General features: G+C 38.8%; 1 protein-coding gene across 2 annotated transcripts in view; it reads left to right on the top strand.

Annotated features, from left to right (window-relative positions):
* Positions 1–238: 238 nt before the first annotated feature.
* LOC146553399 (MAM and LDL-receptor class A domain-containing protein 1) overlaps positions 239–24,860 on the top strand; it is a 31,035-nt gene continuing 6,413 nt past the window's right edge. Inside the window, exons 1-45 of one of the 2 annotated variants that reach the window (XM_085253656.1) lie at positions 239–385; positions 612–738; positions 1,178–1,306; positions 1,441–1,543; positions 1,668–1,839; positions 2,719–2,935; positions 4,825–4,956; positions 5,081–5,205; positions 5,329–5,566; positions 6,020–6,288; positions 6,656–6,746; positions 6,868–7,008; positions 7,161–7,292; positions 8,388–8,521; positions 8,620–8,791; positions 9,371–9,490; positions 10,203–10,357; positions 10,455–10,550; positions 10,695–10,785; positions 10,898–11,017; positions 11,694–11,793; positions 11,886–12,036; positions 12,152–12,371; positions 13,448–13,571; positions 13,894–14,023; positions 14,101–14,176; positions 14,265–14,420; positions 14,652–14,777; positions 14,875–15,090; positions 15,187–15,306; positions 15,422–15,583; positions 15,672–15,763; positions 16,289–16,456; positions 16,734–16,931; positions 17,042–17,150; positions 18,357–18,479; positions 18,566–18,665; positions 18,851–19,010; positions 19,139–19,235; positions 19,381–19,524; positions 20,150–20,337; positions 20,766–20,931; positions 21,552–21,770; positions 21,875–22,053; positions 23,030–23,267. In XM_085253656.1, the coding sequence (XP_085109782.1) occupies positions 642–738; positions 1,178–1,306; positions 1,441–1,543; positions 1,668–1,839; positions 2,719–2,935; positions 4,825–4,956; positions 5,081–5,205; positions 5,329–5,566; positions 6,020–6,288; positions 6,656–6,746; positions 6,868–7,008; positions 7,161–7,292; positions 8,388–8,521; positions 8,620–8,791; positions 9,371–9,490; positions 10,203–10,357; positions 10,455–10,550; positions 10,695–10,785; positions 10,898–11,017; positions 11,694–11,793; positions 11,886–12,036; positions 12,152–12,371; positions 13,448–13,571; positions 13,894–14,023; positions 14,101–14,176; positions 14,265–14,420; positions 14,652–14,777; positions 14,875–15,090; positions 15,187–15,306; positions 15,422–15,583; positions 15,672–15,763; positions 16,289–16,456; positions 16,734–16,931; positions 17,042–17,150; positions 18,357–18,479; positions 18,566–18,665; positions 18,851–19,010; positions 19,139–19,235; positions 19,381–19,524; positions 20,150–20,337; positions 20,766–20,931; positions 21,552–21,770; positions 21,875–22,053; positions 23,030–23,267 (6,496 nt within the window). In that variant the 5' untranslated portion in view covers positions 239–385; positions 612–641. Of the gene's footprint in view, positions 386–611; positions 739–1,177; positions 1,307–1,440; positions 1,544–1,667; positions 1,840–2,718; positions 2,936–4,824; positions 4,957–5,080; positions 5,206–5,328; positions 5,567–6,019; positions 6,289–6,655; positions 6,747–6,867; positions 7,009–7,160; positions 7,293–8,387; positions 8,522–8,619; positions 8,792–9,370; positions 9,491–10,202; positions 10,358–10,454; positions 10,551–10,694; positions 10,786–10,897; positions 11,018–11,693; positions 11,794–11,885; positions 12,037–12,151; positions 12,372–13,447; positions 13,572–13,893; positions 14,024–14,100; positions 14,177–14,264; positions 14,421–14,651; positions 14,778–14,874; positions 15,091–15,186; positions 15,307–15,421; positions 15,584–15,671; positions 15,764–16,288; positions 16,457–16,733; positions 16,932–17,041; positions 17,151–18,356; positions 18,480–18,565; positions 18,666–18,850; positions 19,011–19,138; positions 19,236–19,380; positions 19,525–20,149; positions 20,338–20,765; positions 20,932–21,551; positions 21,771–21,874; positions 22,054–23,029; positions 23,268–24,860 lie in introns of those variants that run through there. The other variant, XM_085253657.1, reaches the window with a different exon arrangement.

Raw genomic sequence — 24,860 nt, 5'->3', positions numbered from 1 at the left:
TAACAACGAGACACATTAGTAAGACCAAAAGAAAAAAAACACTTAAATGCTTGACCATAAACCATGTTCTCAAGCCATTAAATGCTTTTATAATCTACAAAATATAAGTTAGCCATGCATTACGAGTTATGATTTACAAGCAAATGATAGAAATGCAGTGTCGCTCATTGAGCACACCCTGGACTTTGGTGTTTGATAAGGTTTCACAGTCTCAGCTCAGCTGTGGTAATAAAAGCTGATGTCCAGTATTTCAGGTACAAACTGAAATACTGGACTTACACTGTAACCTGGTTATGATGTTGAGATGTTTCTCTTTATTTGGACTCCTCACGTTTCTCTTGTCATCTTTGTTTAGATGTGAAACAAATATTTGCTCTGCTTTCAGGTATGTTTCTCTAATCTGAAATTGCTTGCAATATATTTTTTGTACATCCTGAGGAAATAAGGGGTATAACAGTGAGGGAGAGCACTCATGACTTGTGTAACCTCTGACAAATTGTGCAATGTTTGCTGTAGACGCTTTAAAATGTATGAATAAGAGTAATATAAATAAATATGCACCAATAAACATGTCTCCTTGATATCTTCTTGTAATGAAACTGTCTTCACAGTACTGTTAGTCATCGTCTCGTCTCGTCCTGATGAGGAATTTAACAGTAATTCTGGTGAATGTGTTCCTGCTGGCCTCAACTGTGATTTCAAAGAATTGTGGCGACGGCTCTGATGAAGAATTTTGTGGTATGTGGTCGTTCTACACAAGTTAAGCTGAAGCTTAAATTTATATTTTAGTGTCAGCTATTTAAAATTTACCTGGAGAAATTGTGATGTCCTTGTCTCATGCACATGGCCAGTTTAACATGTGTTGAGTAACTCGTGCATCTGTTAAGATTTTTAACTCTTTGACTACATCATGATCATTATTTTCAGACCTGTTGCAGTCTGTGAGAAATGTAAACACAATTAAAGCACAAATAAACAAATATAAGCGATCATGTGTTCTACTTACTGTTCTACTTTGAAGTGACTATTTTTCTTTTTACATGAGTAAATTTGTTCATTAATTTACAAACACTGGTCGTGAGATGCTATGTAAAAGCTTGATATCAGAACTTTTTCTTTGCACTTTTAGTTTGTAGCTTTCAATGATAAATCCATAATTTGATATATCATCTAAAAGGCTCATGCGACTTTGAGGATCACTCCTGTGGTTGGAAAGATGTTAGTCAGACCTCTTATTCCTGGAGAAGGCAGATGGCAAACATTACCTTAATACCTGGACAGGACCATACCACAGGAAGTGCATGGGGTGATTAGTATAACTTCCTGTCATATTGTTGATGGCACATTTTAAAGTGGATGCAAAAACTACTGAGATCCATTTTTCATTTGATTATGAGATTTAGCCTGTTAACACTGGATTTTTTTTTCTGATTGCCACAGGTCATGTAATGCATATAGATGGTAAGGAAGGAGGTGGGGTTTTTTCAGATGCTAATTTGGAATATTCTGTTGACCAGGGAGCTGCTCTGGGATGCCAGATTAGGTACTAAAAATTAATCATTAATATATGAGTCCCACAGCTGAGTTCCTGATTGATAGTGCATATCAGTATGCCCCATGCCAGCAGTTATCTGTTTTTATGTAATCTGTCTGTTAATATGTTTCAGGTTTTGGTACCATATTTATGATCAAGAATCATCATCGCTCCCATCAAGATCAGCTCTTACAGTAAAAGTGATCAGAGACCACACTGAAACAGATTTACTGACGATTTCTGGTGAAACAGATGGTTGGGAGAATGCCACAGCGCTAATTGGGAATCAGCCAGGAGGATACAAGGTTAGCAAAGCATCCTGTAGACTTTAACCAATACACAGAAAGTAACAGCAAACATTTAATTAAGGTTAATATCTTTTTAGTTCCTCCCTCATATTATATTGATCTTTATCTGATCTTTAACTGTTTCATGTTCTTCTGGAACACCTCTGCATCTGGGGCAACAATAAAGCATTTTTTTCACTAAAAATGCAACACCATAGCACTCAGAATGATGAAGATGCTTTTGTAAATTAAAATACACATCATAATTTCAGGTGAACTTAAGCAAACAGGCCAACCAGGTAAAATCCGGATGCTTTCCATTAATCAAAGCAACAAATGTATCAAAATTTAGATGTACATGAATGTCAGTGACCTAAAGTGTTATTAAAAAAAGAGATTACAGTAATACTAATTTTATGGCTGTTTGTTCTGACGTATCGACCAAAGTAGTTGTCATTGTTAAAAAATATGCCTTTAATTCTTTTAATTTAATAATCTAATCTATTCTTCTCATTTTGTCATGTATGGACCCAATAGACGTCTTTTCTACTTGTAAAAAATGTCAACATCCGTCGGTTTTTTCAGCTATACTGGAACCCAGTAGATCACATCAGGGTTTCAACCGTGTTTTCATGGCAAGATGAAAGTGTCATGTTTTCAGTAATTTCCTACTGTACTTAAAAGCAGCAGTGTACAAACAGTACAGAGAGTTTAAGGAACCATTTCTTCATTTCTGACCCTCTGCAATCATAACTAAGAGATTGTGGGGGGGTGTCTTCAAAGAAATGCAGTAATCTTCTCTTATAAGGGTGAAAAAATACTTTCTAACTTTTGATTATGAATTTAATACTGACTTTTCAGAACAAATGAAGAGTAAAGGTCTTTTTCTTTTTGCAGCTACTGTTTTTATTCAGTCTTTCATTTTTGGAAAAACTGGATGTTATGTTGGATGATATCAACTTTGAATACTGTAAAGAAGGGGAAGTCCCAGCTGGAGGTATAGACAACCTTTCATGTGACTTTGAAAAGGATACCTGTGCATGGTACCATGACTACAGAGCCAGTCTCTTGTGGGAAAAGAGTAAAGGTGGATATGATCTCCCAACTGGGAATGGTGAGTAGCCTACTGAGCATTAACATATAGGTTTAATATTTTGGATCTTCCTGGGTGACATGGATTGAAATATTGTGATTAATAAATAATATTAAAGCCATCATGAAACTATATACAGTGGGGCAAAAAAGTATTTAGTCAGCCACCGATTGTGCAAGTTCCCCCACCTAAAATGATGACAGAGGTCAGTAATTTGCACCAGAGGTACACTTCAACTGTGAGAGACAGAATGTGAAAAAAAAATCCATGAATCCACATGGTAGGATTTGTAAAGAATTTATTCGTAAATTAGGGTGGAAAATAAGTATTTGGTCACCTCAAACAAGGAAAATCTCTGGCTCTCACAGACCTGTAACGTCTTCTGTAAGAAGCTTTTCTGTCCCCCACTTGTTACCTGTATGAATGGCACCTGTTTGAACTCATCATCTGTATAAAAGACACCTGTCCACAGCCTCAAACAGTCAGACTCCAAACTCCGCCATGGCCAAGACCAAAGAGCTTTCGAAGGACACCAGGAAAAGTATTGTAGACCTGCACCAGACTGGGAAGAGTGAATCTACAATAGGCAAGCAGCTTGGTGTGAAAAAATCAACTGTGGGAGCAATCATCAGAAAATGGAAGACATACAAGACCACTGATAATCTCCCTCGATCTGGGGCTCCACGCAAGATCTCATCCCGTGGGGTCAAAATGATCATGAGAACGGTGAGCAAAGATCCCAGAACCACACGGGGGGGACCTGGTGAATGACCTGCAGAGAGCTGGGACCAAAGTAACAAAGGTCACCATCAGTAACACACTACAACGGCAGGGAATCAAATCCCGCAGTGCCAGACGTGTTCCGCTGCTGAAGCCAGTGCATGTCCAGGCCCGTCTGAAGTTTGCCAGAGAGCACATGGATGATACAGCAGAGGATTGGGAGAATGTCATGTGGTCAGATGAAACCAAAGTAGAACTTTTTGGTATAAACTCAACTCGTTGTGTTTGGAGGAAGAAGAATACTGAGTTGCATCCCAAGAACAGCATACCTACTGTGAAGCATGGGGGTGGAAACATCATGCTATGGGTCTGTTTTTCTGCCAAGGGGACAGGACGACTGATCCGTGTTAAGGACAGAATGAATGGGGCCAATGGGGCAACAAAGGAGTGGCTCCGTAAGAAGCATTTGAAAGTCCTGGAGTGGCCTAGCCAGTCTCCAGACCTCAACCCCATAGAAAATCTGTGGCGGGAGTTGAAAGTCCGTGTTGCTCGGCGACAGCCCCAAAACATCACTGCTCTCGAGAAGATCTGCATGGAGGAATGGGCCAAAATACCAGCTACTGTGTGTGCAAACCTGGTAAAGACCTATAGTAAACGTTTGACCTCTGTTATTGCCAACAAAGGTTATGTTACAAAGTATTGAGTTGTATTTTTGTTATTGACCAAATACTTATTTTCCACCCTGATTTACGAATAAATTCTTTACAAATCCTACCATGTGGATTCATGGATTTTTTTTTCACATTTTGTCTTTCACAGTTGAAGTGTACCTCTGGTGCAAATTACTGACCTCTGTCATCATTTTAGGTGGGGGAACTTGCACAATTGGTGGCTGACTAAATACTTTTTTGCCCCACTGTAGCAACACAGTTTAAGTAAACTATAAAACCATCCAGAGTACTATGCATGGCCTCTGATGTGTCTTTTAGGTCATGTGATCTTCTGTAGTATTAATAACGCAGTCATTATCTTAAATATCTGCTCACGTGTAAGATTTATGTATCATCTATTACAAATTGCAGTAAATTCAAGTGAGTGTATAACTTGACTTTTGCATCTCACTCATCACTTCAAAGTTTATGAGATTGCTCTGAGTGTATCTCCTGTTGTGTTTTGTTTTTCTTCTGCAGGCTACTACATGCTCATAGAAGCTAAACGAAACCTAAACATCTCATCAGCAGCCAGACTCATTAGCTTTCCTCAGCCTGCGGGTCAAGTGCTTTGTGTGAGTTTCTGGTACCACATATTTGGCAACAGCATTGGTACGTGAACCGCTGTCCCTAACTGCACTTGGAGGCAAATTTTATCTAAATGCACAGAGAGATAACAATATGTATTTTAATGAATTGAGATACATTTAATGTATTGCTGTTCTCTCATCATCAGGCTCACTCAAGTTTATTGCAAAGCATTCTGGTGAGCCAGAGACAGTTATGTGGATGAGAAGCGGCACCCAAGGAAACAAATGGCATTATGCTGATCTTACCTTCAACAGCAACAAACCAATACAGGTATAACTGATGCTTTTGTAATTGCTATAGCTTGTTTGTTTGTCTGTTGGCAAAATCTTTTTCAAGAAATACTACTGGAAAAATATTTTGTGCAACAAAATCTGATGTATACCTGTTTTCCAGTTTATTATAGAAGCTGTTACCGGAGGTGAACAAGGGAGCATAGCCATTGATGACGTAGTGGTGTTCAGTGGCAAAAATGGTTCTTGTCCACCAGAGAGAGAGTGCACCTTCCAGGGCTCCCTTTGTGGTCTGCTGCCTCACCAATCTGCAAACTTCAGCTGGGATCGGATCACCGGAGAGTCCCAACCATCCCTCTCTTCAGGCCCCAGAGTGGATCACACACTGGGGACAGATCAAGGTATGCAAATGTTTAGAATAACGATATACGGTTGATTTTCAAAACCACACATATATTAAATGTTTTGTGTTGTTGGAATAAAGCTCAGTAGATCAGTTGAAGTGATATGATTCATCCTCTGGGGAGTATGAATGAATTACATTTTATCAAGGCCAAAGTCCACTTTATTGTCAGTATTTGTTGTTTCCTTTCCAATCTTGAAGTTTTAGGCAGGAATAGAGATGCAGTGCATGTGTTGTGTTTATTGGCACATGATACGTTTTCAGTAGAAATATTTGATCTTATTTGAAAGTACCTGCAATGTTTTTTTGAGGATGACGCATTGTCACACATGATATAGTTAGTGATTTCATAAACACGGTGCCTTTCCAAGCTAAGCAACCTGTGCACAAAGATAACTATGCATTTCCTCAAAATAAAGCAGAATGTATGATAACGCCACAAATTTTGTAGGTTATTACCTGAGCGCCCAATTGTGGAGCCATCCTGTGGGGTCCAGAGGTGCAATGACGAGCGCGGTGCTCGAGCCTACCCCTTCAAAGGGGGAATGCCTAATGTTCTGGTACTACATGGAGGGAAGTGGCGTGGGAGAGCTAAATGTGTATCTTCAAACCCCCGACAGCCATGAAGATCCCGTCCAGCTCTGGACCAGAGCTGGTGATCAGGGGAAGCACTGGAGGCATGGAAGAGTGACACTTCTCAGTCCTCATAGCACATATCAGGTATGTACACATAGACACAATGTTTTTTGTTTTTTATGTCATTTTATATATTTTCTGTAGTTTGTCTAATAATATAATATAAAATATATACTGTTTTGAGGTTTTTTCCTCTGGGACAATATTGTTACGCTTCATCTAATACTATATATATCTATAAAGATTGCCACTGTCGATTAACTGATTTTTTTAGTTATGTTTTCTCCTGTATGGCTTTTTACTTGTGCCTTGTGTTCAAACATTTTATATATTTCAAGGATAATGAAACACTTAAAAAAACACTTACTTTCATCATTTTAGCAATTATACTTTAAAGGATGTCATGTAAAAGACAGAGCTATTACACGACATTTGTGCTTTTGAATTCGAGGTGATTTTTGAGGCGATAGTTGGGGATGAACCAAGCAGAGATATAGCCATTGACGACCTCATAGTCCTGAATGATGCATGCCCTCCGACGGGTAAGTAGCCACTGTAGATTTTAGATAACAAATTAATCGTAGTGTTTATTTGTTCGATTGATTTGATTTGATTACACTGTGTGTATCCAGCTGTATAATGTGTCTGTGTATTTCTTTGAAGGTTTTTGTGACTTTGAGAGGGACTTCTGTGGTTGGGTCAACAATCCTCCCCCAGAGTTTGGAGTTGAGTGGGATTGGCTCTCTAGCAAAAGTGATGGCTCAATGATTCCACCCAGAGACCACACCACAGGATCTGCTTTAGGTAATTTACATGTCACACATGTACTTTAACTATAATGGCAGGCTCACTTCAATATTACTGTTATAGCATTTGCTCTATAAGTGAAGATATCCTTCAAATTCTTAGGCAATGTCAGAAGATGCCACTTTTTAAAAAATAAATATGTTTTTCAGGCCACTTTGCATTTTTCATGGCATCCGATTCTGATAAAGAAGAAATTGCCCAACTGGAGAGTGAATCAATGGCAGCTGTTGACCAAGCTTGTCTGGAGATGTGGCACCATGTTGGAACATGGCTATCAAGTAGTGAGTACAGTTTGTTTTTTTTTACTTTATATTAATCTTGTTTTATTAACAATCTGCAAATATGTGGTGTAAACAAGATAAGGTCTGCTTTTCTGCAGTCAAACATGAATAGTTATCAACTTTACAATAACTTAAAGACAGAAACTACCAACATTAATGTCAGTCATGCCATGTTAGTGTTAATTACACAGTGTAACAGTAATTTCATGCTAAGTCCAATGCCAGTCATGAAAAAACTCAATCCAGATCTTAGTACAGTTATCAAAATTGACATTGTAAGTGGAAAATTTATTTCAACCTGTCAAGAGATCAGTGAATCTACTGTAGTAACATGTGGATACAAAATAATAGCATCAATGTAACTACTAGCAGCTATAAATTGAAGTAGCAAAAGCATTTGTGTGAAAATTAGCATGCAGTTGAACCTTCACTTACATTCATTAAAAGACCCAAACAAAAGTCTTATCATTAGTGGTGCTTTGTGTTAGAAAATTAAATTGCTGTCGTTATTTAAACCCCTAAATAAATTGTCACATGTTGATTATTGAGGCTTGGATCCGATACAGACAAGTGAGGCAGAGCCATTTATTGAGGCTGAAGTTAAAGTCAAAAACAGCACACTGAAGTTGTTCAACCAACTCTAGAAAAAAAACTGAGAGGAAAGACTGTTTATACACATAAGGGGTGGAAATACCAAAGTAACAAGTCACAGCTGCAAATAGTCAAGACAGCAGGGGAGGGAGCAAAACCCAAAACCAGGCACAAGAGTTAACTAATTAATAAAGTATAACCAGTTAACTAATTAATAAAGTATAACCAGTAATGAATGCAGAGACAAAGAAATAACTCCTCTGTTAAGCATCTCCTCAACAGAAGGGATAGCACAGGAGAATGAAACAAAGGGAAACTAGTAAGGGAACTAATAAACTCCACAATTAAGAAACAAATAAAGGCTCCAAATACTAAAATAATAATAAAACTTTAAATAACTTATACATAAATAGTAAACATAACTAAGAACCAAACAGAGAACCTCTAATAACAAACATAGTATAAACAAAGAAATAACACTTAATTATTCTCTTGATGACCCAGAGCCTTCAGCCATTACACTGACGGTGTTTGTCAATGAGCCTGCTGGACTGCGTGCTGTGTGGAATACAAGTGGATTTTCTAATAACAATTGGATCAGAGACAGGGTGGATTATAGCGCATCAGGCCCTCACCAGGTAAGAATTGCATCATTTTGATGTTGATTTTCTCATGAAAATATTGACCAATGATAAATCAGCGCAGAGTTTTAAACTTCTATTGTTCTTTATCGCAGATTATTTTGCAAGCCAGGTGTCCCGCCTCAACAGATGACAGCTTTTCCCTGGATGACGTTCACATAATCAGGAACATGTCTTGTGATGACCTCATTCCAACCACTACACCATACCCAACCACCACCATGACCAGCGCTCCTGCCTCTGCCATGGACTGCACCTTTGAAGAAGGTAAAAGTGCAAAATTTACCAGAAATTTAGCAGAAATAGCTTCATTTGTTAATAGTATGCTACAAAATGAAATGCCATTCAAGTTCTTATGATTACTGGCATTAGAGCTTACAAATCATGGTCATGATAATGAAAATGTTAGACATAAAATTACCTTTAAGAGCTTTTTCCACAACTAAAAGCTCATAATCATTGCCATTGTGTTTTTCTTTTAATCATCAGTGACTTTGAAATATATGGACACAACTTAGCTCAATGAACAATAAAGAAATATAAATGAATTTACAATATTTGTTGGTATTATTGGTATCCCATCTCCTTCATGCCCAGTTCAAAACACCGGGCTTCATAACACGACTTCGCTAAGTATGCATTGGCTATATCCATCACTATATATGATCTATAACATATATAGTTATATAACTATAACTATATATGATCTATCTATAACATTTTAAAATATTATAGATATGAATGTGTAACCACTCCTACATGCATTTTTCTCAATTTGAGTATGTCAATTTTTTCTTTCCTGCTCATGTACTTATATCGTGTTTGAATACTCTCTTGTAAAAACAGGTCTGTGTAACTGGGTCCAGGAGGCCAATCATGATTTGAACTGGACTCTCAGTATTGGACTTCCAGTTGAGCAACCATGGGATGGACCTCAGTATGATCATACTGTTGGGAATAATGAAGGTATTCATTATTGACAGTAATATAAGCACAGAGGCAGTGCATTTATAACAGAAGTCTAGTGATACACCTTAGCTGAAAAATAATGAACAACTTTGATACCCAGTTATCCTTTGTCTTGTTTTTCTAGAGAAAGTCTTTCTTTCTTTCTTCTTCTTCTTTTTTTGGCTGTTCCTTGTAGAGGTCACAACAGTGTCTCATCTGCCTTCAACTCACCCTGTCCTTACCATCCTCACCTGTCACATCAACCTTCTGCATGTCATCCTTTACTACATCACTACTTCTCTTTCTGTTATTCTCCTGTTTAGAAGCTCCATATTCAACACCATTCGGTCACTATATCCACTATCCCTGTTCTGCAAATGTCCAAATCATGTCAGCCTTGCCTCTCTAGGTTTTTCTCCAAGCTGATCAACCTGAGCCGTCCATCTGATGTACATATTTCTAATCTCGTGTATCACTCCCAGTGAAAATCTTGGTACCTTCAACTCAGCCTCCTGTCTTCTTGTCAGGGTCACCATCTCAAACCATACATGATTACATCATACATCTCACAACCAACTTGTAAAGATTTCCTTTCTCTCTTGTTGGTATGTTTCTGTCACCTCTGACACCCATCTCCATCCACTCCACCCTGCCTATACAGTATTCTCCTGTTTTCACAACAGCCCGGCCTTTTATTCTCATCTTCATCCATTTTCCCCTCTCTATCAAGGTTTCTTTCTACTTATTAATGGATTTGGATCTAAGAATGGTGAAAAAGCAGTCATCTCTGTTCCTGTCATTACTCGTGCGTCACCAATCTGTGTTGATTTCTGGTATCACATGCTCGGGCCTTCAGTGTCAAACCTGGATCTGCTGGTTCAAACAGTATGTAACCTTTTTAACACAACTGAACCTTCAGTTTCAGGCTGTGCTTTATATCATCTTCAGATTTCTTCACATTCCTTTACATAATTTTTTCTAGCAATCATCTGAACTCTTAGTTTGGACTCGTCGGGGAACGCAGAATCCAGAGTGGATGAATGCGAAAGTAACCCTCAGCATGAATGACATAGTACAGGTAAACCTCACCTTGCCATAAAAATGTCAGTCAATTTTCAAGTAATTTTTTAGCTTCTGACTCTGAATAGAAATGTCTCTAATTCAGAAACATTTAATGTAGCACTTTGGCAGCATTAAACTTTGCATCATCCTTAATTCACAGATTGTGTTTAGTGGTCAAAGAGACACCAGCAGTCAAGGATTCATTGCTATTGATGATGTTAAAGTTAAAGAGGGGGCCTGCAGTAATCACGGTATGTAAACATTAACTCAGTACTCCCAGTTATCGTCAAATAACATCAAATCAATATCAAATAAATAAATAAAATAAAACTTTGCAACCTTTTTGTTTTAAACACCATTTAGATGTGTGTGGGTTTGACTCGGACTTGTGTGGCTTTGAGAATGATGTGAGTCATTTGGGTCGCTGGATTCGCAGAAAAGGAACAAAGCATCATGTGGATCACACATATGGAACTGAGAATGGTGAGTGCTGAACTGTGCCACAGTGCCACTGCACAATGTGGGATTAACAGAGCTGAGCAGTCATGGTCTCACTCCTACAGGACAATATTTATGCTGTAACTATAATGGTAATATATTGTAAGTCCTAAGTTTGTCCCTTGATATCAACTTGTGGATCAGAGCTCTACAATAATAAGTCACAATAAAAATGCGACTCATCATCTTGTAAAATAATTATCAAGAAGGAGTATGTTGCATAATGTAACACATTGTTTTAATGCGAAAATACTGCATAGCTTTATTACTCAATCCAATCATCTGTATTTGATGTGTTATATCTAATATTTCATACAACTCTGTTTAAAAAAAGGATTCTGTTACTTAACAGGCCTGCAGGATTATCGAGGTGTAGGCTCTTCTTTTAGCTAATCCTCTGCAGTGTTTGACACCTTTTAGATGGCAGCTAAAGCTTAGACGGCTGTTACAGACAATATAATACAATACAATATTTTACCACTGAAGCAGGAATGTTATAAATTGCCATAAGCTGATTTTCACAATCAGTCATAAGTTCAACAAATTGTCTGAAAGTAGCAGCATTGTTCTCTGCCTCAGATTTTAGTCATCGTTTCTCAGAAATGTCCCAGTCAACAGTCGTCTTTGCATTTTTGTCACAAAACAAATTTTGTTTTTATAGGTTTCTACATGACGGTAACATCAAATTCTACACAGGATGAGATCGCTGAGCTGTTCACACCAGATTTACCTTCAGCTAAAGAAATGTGTGTGCGCTTCTGGTGAGTTCAAAGATCCATCACAGATTTACAATTGGAGGTTGAAGACTGGTGCACATATTACTGTACATTTAATGTAAATGTACTATTTTTAGGTACTGGTTACCCACAGACTCCTCTAGCAACCTCGCTATCCATATAAGACAAAGCGCAGAAGTTGGTGATGTCCTCTGGCAGCAGACTGGAGGGCTGTCTACAGGGTGGGAGGTGGCAGAGGTCACGGTGTCATCACCTACAAAATTCAATGTAAAAGCATTTGTTTTCTTTTCTGACAATCAGACAGTCTTATTCTTCCAGTATGTTTCATTTTGTATTTTTCTTTATCTTCTGTGGGAATTCTACCTAAAACTTGCTTGATCAGGTGGTGTTTAAGGCTGTTCATGTGCATGGCACGAATACCACAGTGAAAATTGATGACTTTTCTGTGAGGGACGGAGCCTGTAGTCCTCTGGGTAGCTGTGACTTTGAGTCTGGACAATGCACCTGGGTCAACATCCTCCAAGAAGACGGACATGACTGGGTGCTGGCCAGAGGAGGCTTCCACGGTCCACCAACAGACCACACCACTCAAACCCCGGAGGGTATGGCCTTAAACAAGGATTACTGAGTCAAGGTTTTAGCCACAAAAATGTGATATACAGGGAAAAAAAAACTAGATAAGCCAACAGTTCTCTTTGATACATTTGGATAAAGATTCTTACATGTTGGGTTGGTTTTCCATCGTCTTGCAAGACTTGGTACAGGACTTACAAGGATTTATATGACCTCCATTGCATTTTAGTCTGATGATATCAGCTTTTTGAGCCTTTTAGGGAGATTTGCATGCACATTTTGCATATTTGTGCATATTGAATAAAACAATCAAGAAACCACTCTTGGTTTAGAAAGAATTTATTTTGGTTCAAACTCTAGTGGCTGACAGCTCAGTTTTTCATTGATATCCGCATTGGCATAGACAGTATTCAGACTTATTTAAAATACATTTAAATCCTTAAAACTGCACTGACCAACATTTTTTATTTGCTTACATATTTTATGTATAATATTAAAGTGGTGACTCTTGGGATTCCCATCAGCTCTGCACTACTTAAATGTCTTCTAGCTGACACTAGCGTTACAGTTTAAGCTCACCCTTACTGCTCTTATCTGCCTTACAAATAGCTAAAGCTAAACACTCAGAAAGTCAACCAATGGTGTGGATTTCAGTTCCCAGTGAACATTTTGTCTTTGTTTGAAGTTTCAAAATGTGACAGATGGTGTGAATCATCCGAAACTTAGTTAATTATAATCAAAAACTGCTGATGTTGCAACCTGTTGATGTTGCAACCTGATCTATGTGAACTGAAGTTAATTTTTAACTGACATAACATAGTTACTTGAAACATACTTCTCTTTTTTTTATCCCTGACTTATGTCCTGTTGCTGACCTAACCTCCTCCCTGACTAGATGTAATGTTTCTAAATTCTAGATGCTCTCTATTTATAAATATCTAAACCTTAACAACTGCATTAATATCATTAGAAAATAATATGTTTAATCTTTTAACGTTTATGCTGGTGTACCCCAAGTTTGAATTGTTAAAACAGCAAAAGGAGCAGCATTAAATATTAACTGTATTTATTTATTGTGTGAATTTTGTTTTCTTTTTGCATGGAGGTCGGTTCCTGTTGAGCTCGTCACCAAACCAAAGTCACAGCAGTGTTGCACAGGTAGTGTCTGAATGGATCCAACTTAAAGACACCACATCCTGTCTCACTTTATGGTACCACATGGACAACAGGTCAGCAAAAAAAAATCAGGTTGCACTTTATCCTGTTTATCTTGTGTAGTTTCCTCACTGACTTCCTCAAGAAGTGTGCACAAATGTCATGTATTCGTGAATCACCTGCTTTACTTTGTGCAAGACTGAGAATATTCTGTGGCAGAGTTCAGTTTGTTCCAAAAAGAGTTGCACTACCAACAGTGAAACCAGCAGCCTTTTAACCCTGTAGCAGAAAGATGCCATTATTAGTTTTGGAAATGAAAAGTGTATATTTCTTGTTTTTAACAAGAATCTCTCTTTTTTTTCTCTCAACTAAAACAATTTTCCTGTTGTCCATCAGCGACTCCGGGACTTTGCAGGTGTTCATACATTCAGGGCCGTCAGACGAGGATCTGATGTTCCACAGTAACAGCAGTGAGAGCCGCTGGGGCAAGTTCTCTCAGTCTGTAGAGACATCCAAACCTTTCCAGGTATTGCAAACAGATTTAGCTGTTACATTAGAACCCAGGAATATTATATACATATTTACATGCTCTCTCAAAAACAGCTGCTGATCGAGGCAGAGACTAGCAGAGGATTCATTGCCATTGATGACATTTTTCTCACACCAGGCCTCTGTCAAGGTACAGCTATTCTTTTTTTTTTTGTTGCATTCCCTTTTTTCTTAGTAAATCAAGTTACACAAAATATTTTGTTTTCTTTTTGACACAGTTAATGAAACAGATTTGGGGTTTGCGGGTTGCTCGTTTGAGAATGGCACATGTAACTGGGAGGACATCAGTGTTGGCCAGTGTCGGTGGATGAGAGGAAGGAACGTTACTGGGAATACAGGACCACCCGTGGACCACACTCTGGGCACTAATCTAGGCAAGGCCAAATACACACACTAAAGATATAATAATACATTTACACCAAGCGTCAAATCAAACTGTCTCAGATTACTTTTCCTAAACCTGGACTCTTCTTACAATCTCAGCCGGCTTTTGTCTTTTTGTACAATTTGGAAAGTCTTAGCAACACTTGTGTTTATGCAGTTTCACACTGAGATAAGTGTAGACAATCAGCAGTTTTAAGTAGGTTCTGATCTGATGTGTCCAGGTTGGTACATGGCAGTGGAACCTAACCAGGGTGATCAAATGAGCCCTGCTACCCTCCAGAGTCCCCTTATGAAACAGGCCAGCACCACCTGCATACTGCACTTCTTCTACAACATGTATGGGGAGGGTATGTTTATAGGATCTATGTCTTCAGCAAATAAATAAATAAATAAATAATACAATTCAAAAAATTTATTCCAACCTTTGCAACAATCAATCAACAGATGCAGAAGAGCTGAACGTGCTACTGAAGGAGGGATCCAGGACCACCAGGCTGTGGTGGTTATCTGGTAACCACGGAGATTCATGGCAACACGGTGAAGTAACGATTGGCAGAATACCTCAGGACTTCACCATCCTGTTTGAGGCCTCCAGGACCTTCGATATACCCGGATACATCGCTATTGATGATGTGGACTTCACCAACTGCAGCTTGCCTGGTAGGCTACCTGCTCACCCTGTGCGCTCTGATGTCCTCTTTACTATTTTGTCCCTTCTGGACATTTATTTTTTATCTTTTTAAAAATTATTATTAGAGCCACACCCTCAGTGTCCTGAGGGTGTGTTCACATGCAACAACAGCGTGTGTGTGGACACCAACCATGTCTGTGACTTCAGCGATGATTGTGGGGACTGGTCTGATGAAAACAACTGTGGTGAGAAAAGAAAAAATGCTCTGTGGTAGATTTTGTACTTGGAAACTGAATTTTTGTATTAATTACATTTATTTTTTTAATTATTCACTTCTTTCTTTATCTGCTAATCACGTAGAGCTACAAGGTGTGTTGGAGCGCTGCAGCTTCGAACACGGCCTGTGTTCCTGGGCAGCAAGCGATGTGGACACACCCGGAGCTGAGTGGACATATCACAAAGGAGAGGACGCCTGGCCCCACCACGGACCTCACAGGGACCACACACAAAATTCTGATGCAGGTCTAAGAGTTAAAGTCTGAATTAACTTTGCTTTGAATCAGTAATGCTATGATTTATTTTAGTTTTTAATTCCGTCTTATCCAAACAGGTCACTACATTATACCTGGAACTCACCTGAGTGCAAGTGGCGAGGCATCAGAGATTCTGTCCAAAACTTTATTGCCCAGCTTTAATTGCAAAGTGAGTTTACTGTATGTAAATTAAAGTGTTGTTTACAGAAAAACACCACCTTGTGTTTTTTAGGGTACTGACAAGTCATAAAGTTCCATAAAAGCTAAAAAATAAAAAAAATCACCAAAATGTCAAATGGGGAGAAAAAGCAGGCAGTTAATAAGCTTTTAATAAGCTGCAGTGGTTTCATTAATGCAGATAATAGTAATAGCTGATGGGGGCAAAATCTTGACAGATTGACAAACTGCAGGAGATAATAATAATAACCTTTGATGTATTTAATAGCATCTATATGAAGCACTTATGGGGCACAGTACAAATAAAACTGCTGAACACTTCTGTAATTATACTACAGTAATTAACAATGCTTATCTACACATATTTTTATTACCTTTCTGATTCTTATCTTGAGTAATTGCAGTAAAGTATTAACTACTCCTGCAGGTTGCTGAGTCTACAAGAATTCTTTAGCAAACACCATCCTGTCGTCAGCCCGTTCTTTTTATGCTCACGGTACTGTTGTAATACTTTCAGGTGAGATTCTTCTACTTCAGCCTGAATGATGCTTCAGGCCGACTGACTGCACAGTCCAGGACTCTACGGTCCGGTAGTGACGACAGAGTTTTATGGACCAGGGAAGCATCACAAAGCTACAGCTGGCAGAGAGCCGAGGTTACGTTGTCCTCCGCAACCAGCAGCAAGGTTAGTGAGGACACAAGCAGTTAATTGAATGGCAGCCACTGCCTCATGTGTATAAATGCTGTTAGACATCAACTTAAATAATAGCCTTAAATCCCTGAAGCTTACAGACATTATTGAAATTATAAGACCAAGAAGACTGTTGAGGCCTTTGCATAAAAGTATCTGTAGACGAATGAATACTTCTTATATGTACAATATAATTATGTGTTGTATCAGAGCAGTTCCCTGGCAGAATAATAGCTAAAAGGCCACAGTCTAATCTCTGTTTTATCCTCAGATTGTCTTTAGGTATGAGCTCGGCGACGGTCTCAGAGGTCTGGTTGCACTGGACGATGTATCTTTCTCCAGGGATTGTGTATTTGACCCCAACAACAGCGAGCTACCTGACCTGTCGTCAACCTCTGCCCCACCATCAACCTCTAACACACCCACTTCTCCACACTTGACCTCTACTGCACCAATAAACCCCTGTCAGGTAAGCTGCAGAATCTGACTTTATTTCTGTGATAGCAAACTTAGGAAACATAAATTATAAACAAGTCTAAATACACAGTGGGTATTTGTCTCTTTTTTTTCCTGATGCAGGATAATGAGTTTTTTTGCTGGCAGTCACAGGGAAAAGTGTGTATTCTGGCTACCTTACAATGTGACTATCATCTAGACTGCCCGCAGGGGGAAGACGAAGCCGGCTGTGGTGAGAGCTGCATATTGTATTCAAGTTTGTCTTGAAAAAAGTGTTATTATCAAAGTTGTGGCAAAAATCCATTTAATCACTGTTTTTCCTGAATGTGGCTAGTTGGAGAGGTCATTTAAAACAGTAACGCTGCCATAAAATACACTTCTGTAGTCCTCTAAATGCTAATGTTGCCTACTGCGACAGTCCTTAAAATAATTCCTCCTTTGCAATGGTTAAAATGGTTTATTCATCCCATTTTAAAGCCTGCATGTTGTGGTGCTGCTGAATTTCATTATTAGTGTTTTTACATTTTGACAGTAAATATGGTAGAGTAAATATTACCAAACAGTATTATGAAATTTCACTCTTACTTACAGTGTTTATCCACTGTATAAAGATAGTTTTATTCTCAGGCTTTTTTTTATGCCAAATATTCATTTTTTTTAAGCCGTGCTGTATAAAAAAGAAGCACTGGAATAGTTGGGAAAGTTTTCATAAGCGCAAGAAATCAGATACAGATGGACTCTGCATAGAAATGAGTTGCACACTTATCCCCAAACAGGTCATGTGCAATTTCAGCGCCAATGAAAGAAGAAATTTAAGTCCTCGCACACTTATGCAGTGTTGTGATTTGTAAGCCTTGATGACAATTTCAGTGCTTTGACATAACCCTAAATAGGCTGTTTGTGCTAGAAAACCCTCCAATGTGGTTGAATTATAACAATTCTGCAAAGAAGAGTGGGTCAAAATTCCTCCACAGCAATGTGAACGATTCATTGCCAGTTATCGCAAACACTTCGCTGCCGAGGGTGGTGACTTACAATTATTAGGTTTAAGGGGTGAGTACTTTTCATATATGGGAGACTAGTAGGTTTGCATAGCTTTTATTCCCTTAATAAATGAAATCATCAAAACTGCCTTTTGAACTCAGGAAGGGGGCAAAACGTTTTCACAGCACTGTAATTGCCACCAAAACCAATTGTATGCCTTTAACAGGAGAAAACTGGATCAGTTATGCTCTTCTTTCTTTTGAGGCTTGTGTTTGGGCCCAGCACCTGTTTTTTCTTTGGCCGTGATGACCATGAATATTGTGACTGTTTTATCAGCAGAAATTCCTTTGACTGACGCACCTGCATACAACACAAAATCTTTTAAAAGCGGTTTACTTCTCTCGAGCGAGTGATTTCCACAGCAGTGTTACATCTCTTGATTTGAACCCTTCAGGTCCGTGCACATTTGAGAATGATCAGTGCCGATGGACTGATGTTAGCGATGGACAGAGCAAGTGGCAGAGGCAGCGAGCCAGTAACAACACTGAGCCACCCACTGATCACACTGCAGACACAGGTGGCTGTTATTGAGTAGTTCATTGATGTTATTGTCATAGCTTCACTTCACAGCGTGTTTAATCACCACGTGTCTGTTATTCTCAGGCTACTACATGAGAGTTAATTTCAGTAAGGGGTCTACACAGAGTGAAGCTCAACTCCAGAGTCCCCCGCTGTCTCCTTCGTCCCCCTACTGCCAGATTCGGTAAGCAGTGATGCGCAGACAAATGATCGCGTCAAACCTGGTTATTTTGATGGATATATTTGATGGATATGTCCGTGTATGAATTGCTCAATGCTTCAAAGCTCCCCTCCCCTCTTTCTACCATGCAAGTGTCTTCCCAATCCAACGCTCTCTCTGCGTCTTCCTTCCTTCTTTCCTACACACAGGTTTCACTTCCACATCAGTGCAGAGAGCGCTGGGTCACTCAGAGTGCTTATGCAGCAAGCTGGAGGGAGTGAAGCAATCTTGTGGTCACGTAGTCACAGCACCGTCTCTCATTGGAGCCCGGAGCATCTGCCTCTCGGCCTGCACCAGCAGCCTTATAAGGTGTTTGATTTTGCCTCCTCTCAACAATGAAAAATGTACACAGGAAGCAATGAGAACAAATGAGTTTCATATAATAATAAATAATAAATACTAATCATTAAAAAGTGCCTGACCATTTTTGTCACCAGGTTTTGTTCAGTGGCATGAATAATGCAGCTGCTTCTCATGTTGTTGCTGTGGATGATATCTCTTTCCTAAACTGTGAAAAATCCTACCAACCTCCAGGTAAATAAAGTTAATTCAAAGTGACTGTTAGTGAATATATGACATGAGAGGTAGGGGAATGAGTGTGGTGCATGTATCATTTTATATCCATTTTTGTGCCATGTTCAGACTTCCAGGATTATTTTTGTTTTCCTTCCCTTCTCAGCTCTGGCGTCCTTTGGCTGTTCTTTTGAAGATGGTCTGTGTGCTTGGGTTCAGGGGGCTGAGGATCAGCTGGACTGGCTTAGCGGGGCAGGTCCCACTCAAACCTCTAACACCGGGCCTGCAGGAGACCACACCAGCAGCAAAGGTCCTTTTACCTCATGCTAAATTTTCATTATGCTAGTCTGTATATTTATGCAAGTGCCAGATGCCTTGTGTCCATCAAGGCTGGCCTTTGTAACCTTTGCTGAGCATCAGCCACTGTAACCACAAGAGACCATTAATGTAAATTGACTGTTGACATTATAACAAGTAGAACTGAGTGAACAGGACAGACTGAGTAATGTCCATCACAAAATGGCAGAATGCACATAAAAGACAAATCCTGCAAGACTAACTGCAAGATGGTGCATCTTAATTCCACAGTTAAAGCTTAAAATTGATTAACTGGGGAGTTTTCATAAATTGTTATAAACATTAGCTTAGTTTTTGGGACTATATAACCAAAAAGAAATAGTATTGTATTGCTTGAAGCAGTGGCATGATACATAAAATTATAGTCTTACAAAATGTCTATTTCTTTTTACCTTTAGCATTTATCAAATTTTGGTTTCTAAAATTCTCTCTTTAAACTTTTTATGGCTCAGTGTGACACAATGTGAAAGTGGAGCATCACTCCTCACATGCCACATATGCAAGCTTAGGACATAAGTTGCAAATTTATTTTTATTAAAAGGTTGAGACCTTGAAGTTGTCTTGTTTTTGTTTCACAGGGAAATACCTTTACATCGAGAGTTCCTCACCGAGCATAAAGGGTGATTCAGCCCAGCTGAAGTCTTCACTGCTTCCACCTGCTGGTGAAAAAGGATACTGTTTTTCATTTTGGTACCACATGTTTGGAGCCACTGTGGGTTCCCTCAAGATGTTCCTGCAAACATCTGATCCCTTAGAGAAAACTCTGGTAAAAATATGCATGAAATTAGTCATTTTCTCAATTTATTTTATCCAGTGAACGCCAAAAAATATGGCAGAGGCCTTAAGAAGGCCACTTAGGTTTTTTTTTTTCTTTTTGTTAGTCATGCCGTTTTAGTCTGGACACGTTACTTCCCTTTACTGCAGGAAAAAAAAGGGAAAAAAACGTCTGTGTGGCCGATTGAGAAATATTTGCGGCTGTTTCCACTGTGTTTTTCTCTGTGTTATTATACTTTTCACATTCTTGTGAAATGCTGATTGCAAAATCACATTAATGCATGGCATAATGAATGCAAGATGCACACTTTCAGTGCATAACACTGAGAACCTTAACAGACAGTGCATAACACTGTGTTGCAAAAATCCTCCTCACATCCTTATTGGGATGAGTGAATCAACATTCTGTCTTTCCTGTAGGTGTGGCAAAAATCAGGAAACCAAGGAGATAAGTGGCTGCAGGTTCAGAGCCATGTGAACCTGCAGAAAGTCCACCAGGTTGTTCTGGAGGCAGCAGTGGGGGGAGAGGCTGGAGACATAGCCATTGATGACATCTCCTTGAGTCCTGGAGCATGTCCTGTTTCTGGTAATGGAGCTGAAAATGATAAAAATTCCAAGCAACCACATTAATGTCTGTTATTTGCTATTTTTTGCCACACATGTTAAGTAATTATATTGTTCCTTTTCAGTTTACTAACTGTATAGATCAAATAAAATGCTAAATGGGGGCGTAATAGTCATTTTGCAAGTATTCATTTTAAAAATGATGCAATAAGTGTATAAAAACATACCAGGTACTTCACATGGGCATTTCAAGTTGCCCTGCCTCACACTCTCCTCTCCCCAGATACCAAAACAAGCCCTCCAAAATTTGTGAGGAAGCTGCCAAATTTCTATTTCATCCTCTGTCAGCTGCATCTCTCTCTGATGTTTCAAACTTCCATCATCCCAACATCCACCCCTTGGGTCCAAAGAGATGTTTACTTAAGTTTAGACTCCAATTTCATTCATTTGCTCTATTAGAGTTCAAACAGGAGCTCTCTGACCAAAATACAAAATAGTTTAGCAGCTCACTGAAACTGCAGCAGAACTAGTCTTATCCAATGCACAGGGAGCTAATTAACTGCAACAGATATTACAGTGTTAATCAAAAACTGTCATGTCTAATGTCCTCAGATTAAGTTAAAATGTAATAATGTTGTACAGATTTGTGTGACTTTGAGGATGGGAGCTGTAACTGGGAGCAGCAAGCAGCCAGTGATTCTGAGTGGATCAGACATCAGGGATATACTCACAACCCTTACACAGGACCGGAGAGCGATCACACCACCAGCACACCTACGGGTCACTACTTCTACCTGCCTTCATCGTCTACTGACCGAGCTGGCCAGAAAGCTGCAATGTTTTCACCTCTGTACCCAGCGGGTGAGAGACTCAGCAGTATTTTTATATAATGCAGACAGGGGCCCGCGTTCAAACAGGGCCAAAACAGTTCAGGGGATTCAGATGTGATTTTTTTTGTCCTTCAGACAAAGGATCTTGCGTGCAGCTGTGGTACCACATGTATGGCAAAGGAATGGGGACACTAAATGTTTACCAGCAAAGTGAAGATGGGAAGGAAGCTCTGATTTTCTCTCAGACAGGAGACCAGGGCCTTCTGTGGAGGTTCGCTCGGGCTTCTCTTCTGCCTCGGCTTCATCCTTACAGAGTGAGTCACAAAGATCCATCCAAACTAGTGAACAGAGCAATTTAAGTCATAAATAAGTTATTTAGTCCAGTGAGAAAATTAGTTTTGTGTATTCAGTACATACAGAAGCAGAGGGCAGCGCTCCAGCTGTAAACCAGTGCCTTGATCAGAGGCACAAAAACAGTTACATAAATAAACACGTGTGAACAAATAGATGCACAGACAACAACAAAAAAGCAGTACAGTGTCTAAATACATTTTTAATTTTTCACACACACACTTATTCTAATATAAAACATAGTTAATGCTTTTCTGTTAATTCAGTAATTATAAAATATTAGTACATTTTAATACAGGTTTAACCCTGCTGTGGGTCATTATGTCCCCATAATCAGTATTATTACTCACCACTGAGGTTGTTCTTTTTTTTTGATGACACTGTACTTTCACTTCCACTACATTGTGGTATTGTTACACAAGTAAACTCTGGGAGTGTTTTTTTTTTCATTACTACAACTGTATATATTTGTAAGCCATTTCCTTTATGTTGTTTTCATATGCTGCTTAATTTGACTGTGTTTAAACAACATCTGTAAATATTCAAAATAATGTAAGAGGTGTCATATTTTCATTTAATCTTTGTGTTGTGTAGAAAAAAAGAGTTGTTTTTGTAAAATGGAGTTGAAACGCATGCACTAATTGTTCTCCGAAAACACTAAAGTGTTTCCTGGTAATAATGTGGTGAATTAGAGTAATCTACAAAAAACAGAAGACCAATATTTCAAAACCTGATCACATAAAACTGCATAAACACATATTACTGTGAGAGTTTATTTTCTTGGGCAGACAAAAATTATGGCACATTAATTGGTAACACTACTTTGAGTGTACAACAGTGCAGTGTCATGGAAATGATACAAAAATATTTTAAAAAAACACTAAAATAACTCTTCCACTAAGATTTTTTAAAATCTGGTGTACATGCTTTGTGTCTCAGATTGTGGTGGAAGGTGTGAAGGCCGGCCCTACACAGGAGGGGGACATGGCTATTGATGATGTACAGCTGACTGATAATCAGTGTCCTCCTCGTGGATTTTGTGACTTTGAGGACACAATGTGTAGCTGGAGCAACCTGGGTGAAGGAGTCGACCAGGGAGACTGGCTCCATGGCAGTGGTGGTTCCCCGAACCCACATACAGGACCCAGTGTGGATCACACTACTAATTCCACACAAGGTAGTAACTATACCGGATAGAGACAAAAAGTAGACTTTACAGATGCACAAAAAACACAATTGCCATGAGCAGTGTTGGTCAAGTTACTTGAAAAATGTAATCAGTAACTAATTACTGATTACTTCCCCAAAAAATCCCGTTACTTTACTGATTACTTATTTTCAAAAGTAATTAATTACTTAGTTACTTCGTTACTTTTTAAAAGCACGATTTACAACCTGAATAGGTGATAAAGCAATAGCTCTTTCAGCCCAATTCTACTTTTTTTTGCATAATCCATCATACAAAATGTAATCAAATGGACAAGTCCCTTTTTAAAACTTGTTTTATTAGTTTTAATCTTTTAACTTTATGCATCAAGCAAAAATTTAATTATATGTAAAATTCTCTGACTGGAAGAAATTTGTTTAACATTTAAACCTATTTTCTGCACATTCCAGAACATAAAATAAAATATTTTTTTGTGTTTACACTCAGTCTTTCAAATAGATGCAAGTGAAACACAGTAGAAAATAAATAAAATCAAAGACTAGCAGCCCTGTTGCTCTATTTTCACCTGTAAAGCAGGACTGCGGTAGGCGGAGGTTTACCCTTGTGCAGGTGTGCCACAGCGGTCAGTGGAAGAATCCGCGAGTTTCTCTGTGAATTTCCCATTACGTGGTTGCGCACTCGGTGCTTGCTTGGAAGTTTAGGGGTTTTTTTCGCTGTAAAAAGAAGTTTTCTTCCCACGCACAACGGACACTAATGTTTTTGTCACTTTTTACGGAATCAAACTCAAAGTAAGGTCAGTACTTCCACGCTTTAAACGCTGCACACTCATACTCTCTCCCACAATCGATATATTATCCTTTGTTGATCTGCACACAGCTGTTGTCACGAACGTCGCACTCGCTTACGTCACTGTCATGAAACATTCTCGCAAAAAAAATCACGGTTTTAGTAACGCAGTAACACAGCGTGCTTACGGGAAAGTAACGGTAATCTAATTACCGTTTTTGCGATAGTAATCCCTTACTTTACTCGTTACCTGAAAAAAGTAATCGAATTACAAGTAACGCGTTACTGCCCATCTCTGGCCATGAGTTCAGTTATACAGGGAGTGCAGAATTATTAGGCAAGTTGTATTTTTGAGGAATAATTTTATTATTGAACAACAACCATGTTCTCAATGAACCCAAAAAACTCATTAATATCAAAGCAGAATTTTGTGGAAGTAGTTTTTAGTTTGTTTTTAGTTTTAGCTATTTTAGGGGGATATCTGTGTGTGCAGGTGACTATTACTGTGCATAATTATTAGGCAACTTAACAAAAAACAAATATATACCCATTTCAATTATTTATTTTTACCAGTGAAACCAATATAACATCTCCACATTCACAAATATACATTTCTGACATTCAAAAACAAAACAAAAACAAATCAGCGACCAATATAGCCACCTTTCTTTGCAAGGACACTCAAAAGCCTGCCATCCATGGATTCTGTCAGTGTTTTGATCTGTTCACCATCAACATTGCGTGCAGCAGCAACCACAGCCTCCCAGACACTGTTCAGAGAGGTGTACTGTTTTCCCTCCTTGTAAATCTCACATT

The sequence above is a fragment of the Mchenga conophoros genome, linkage group LG18 (genome assembly GCF_057382185.1).
Source record: "Mchenga conophoros isolate Kocher_MC1m ecotype Shallow Benthic linkage group LG18, M_conophoros_male_GT1.1, whole genome shotgun sequence".
Taxonomy (NCBI): Eukaryota; Metazoa; Chordata; class Actinopteri; order Cichliformes; family Cichlidae; genus Mchenga; species Mchenga conophoros.
Note: the sequence above shows the minus strand (reverse complement) of the source record. Positions and strands in the feature narration are given on the sequence as shown.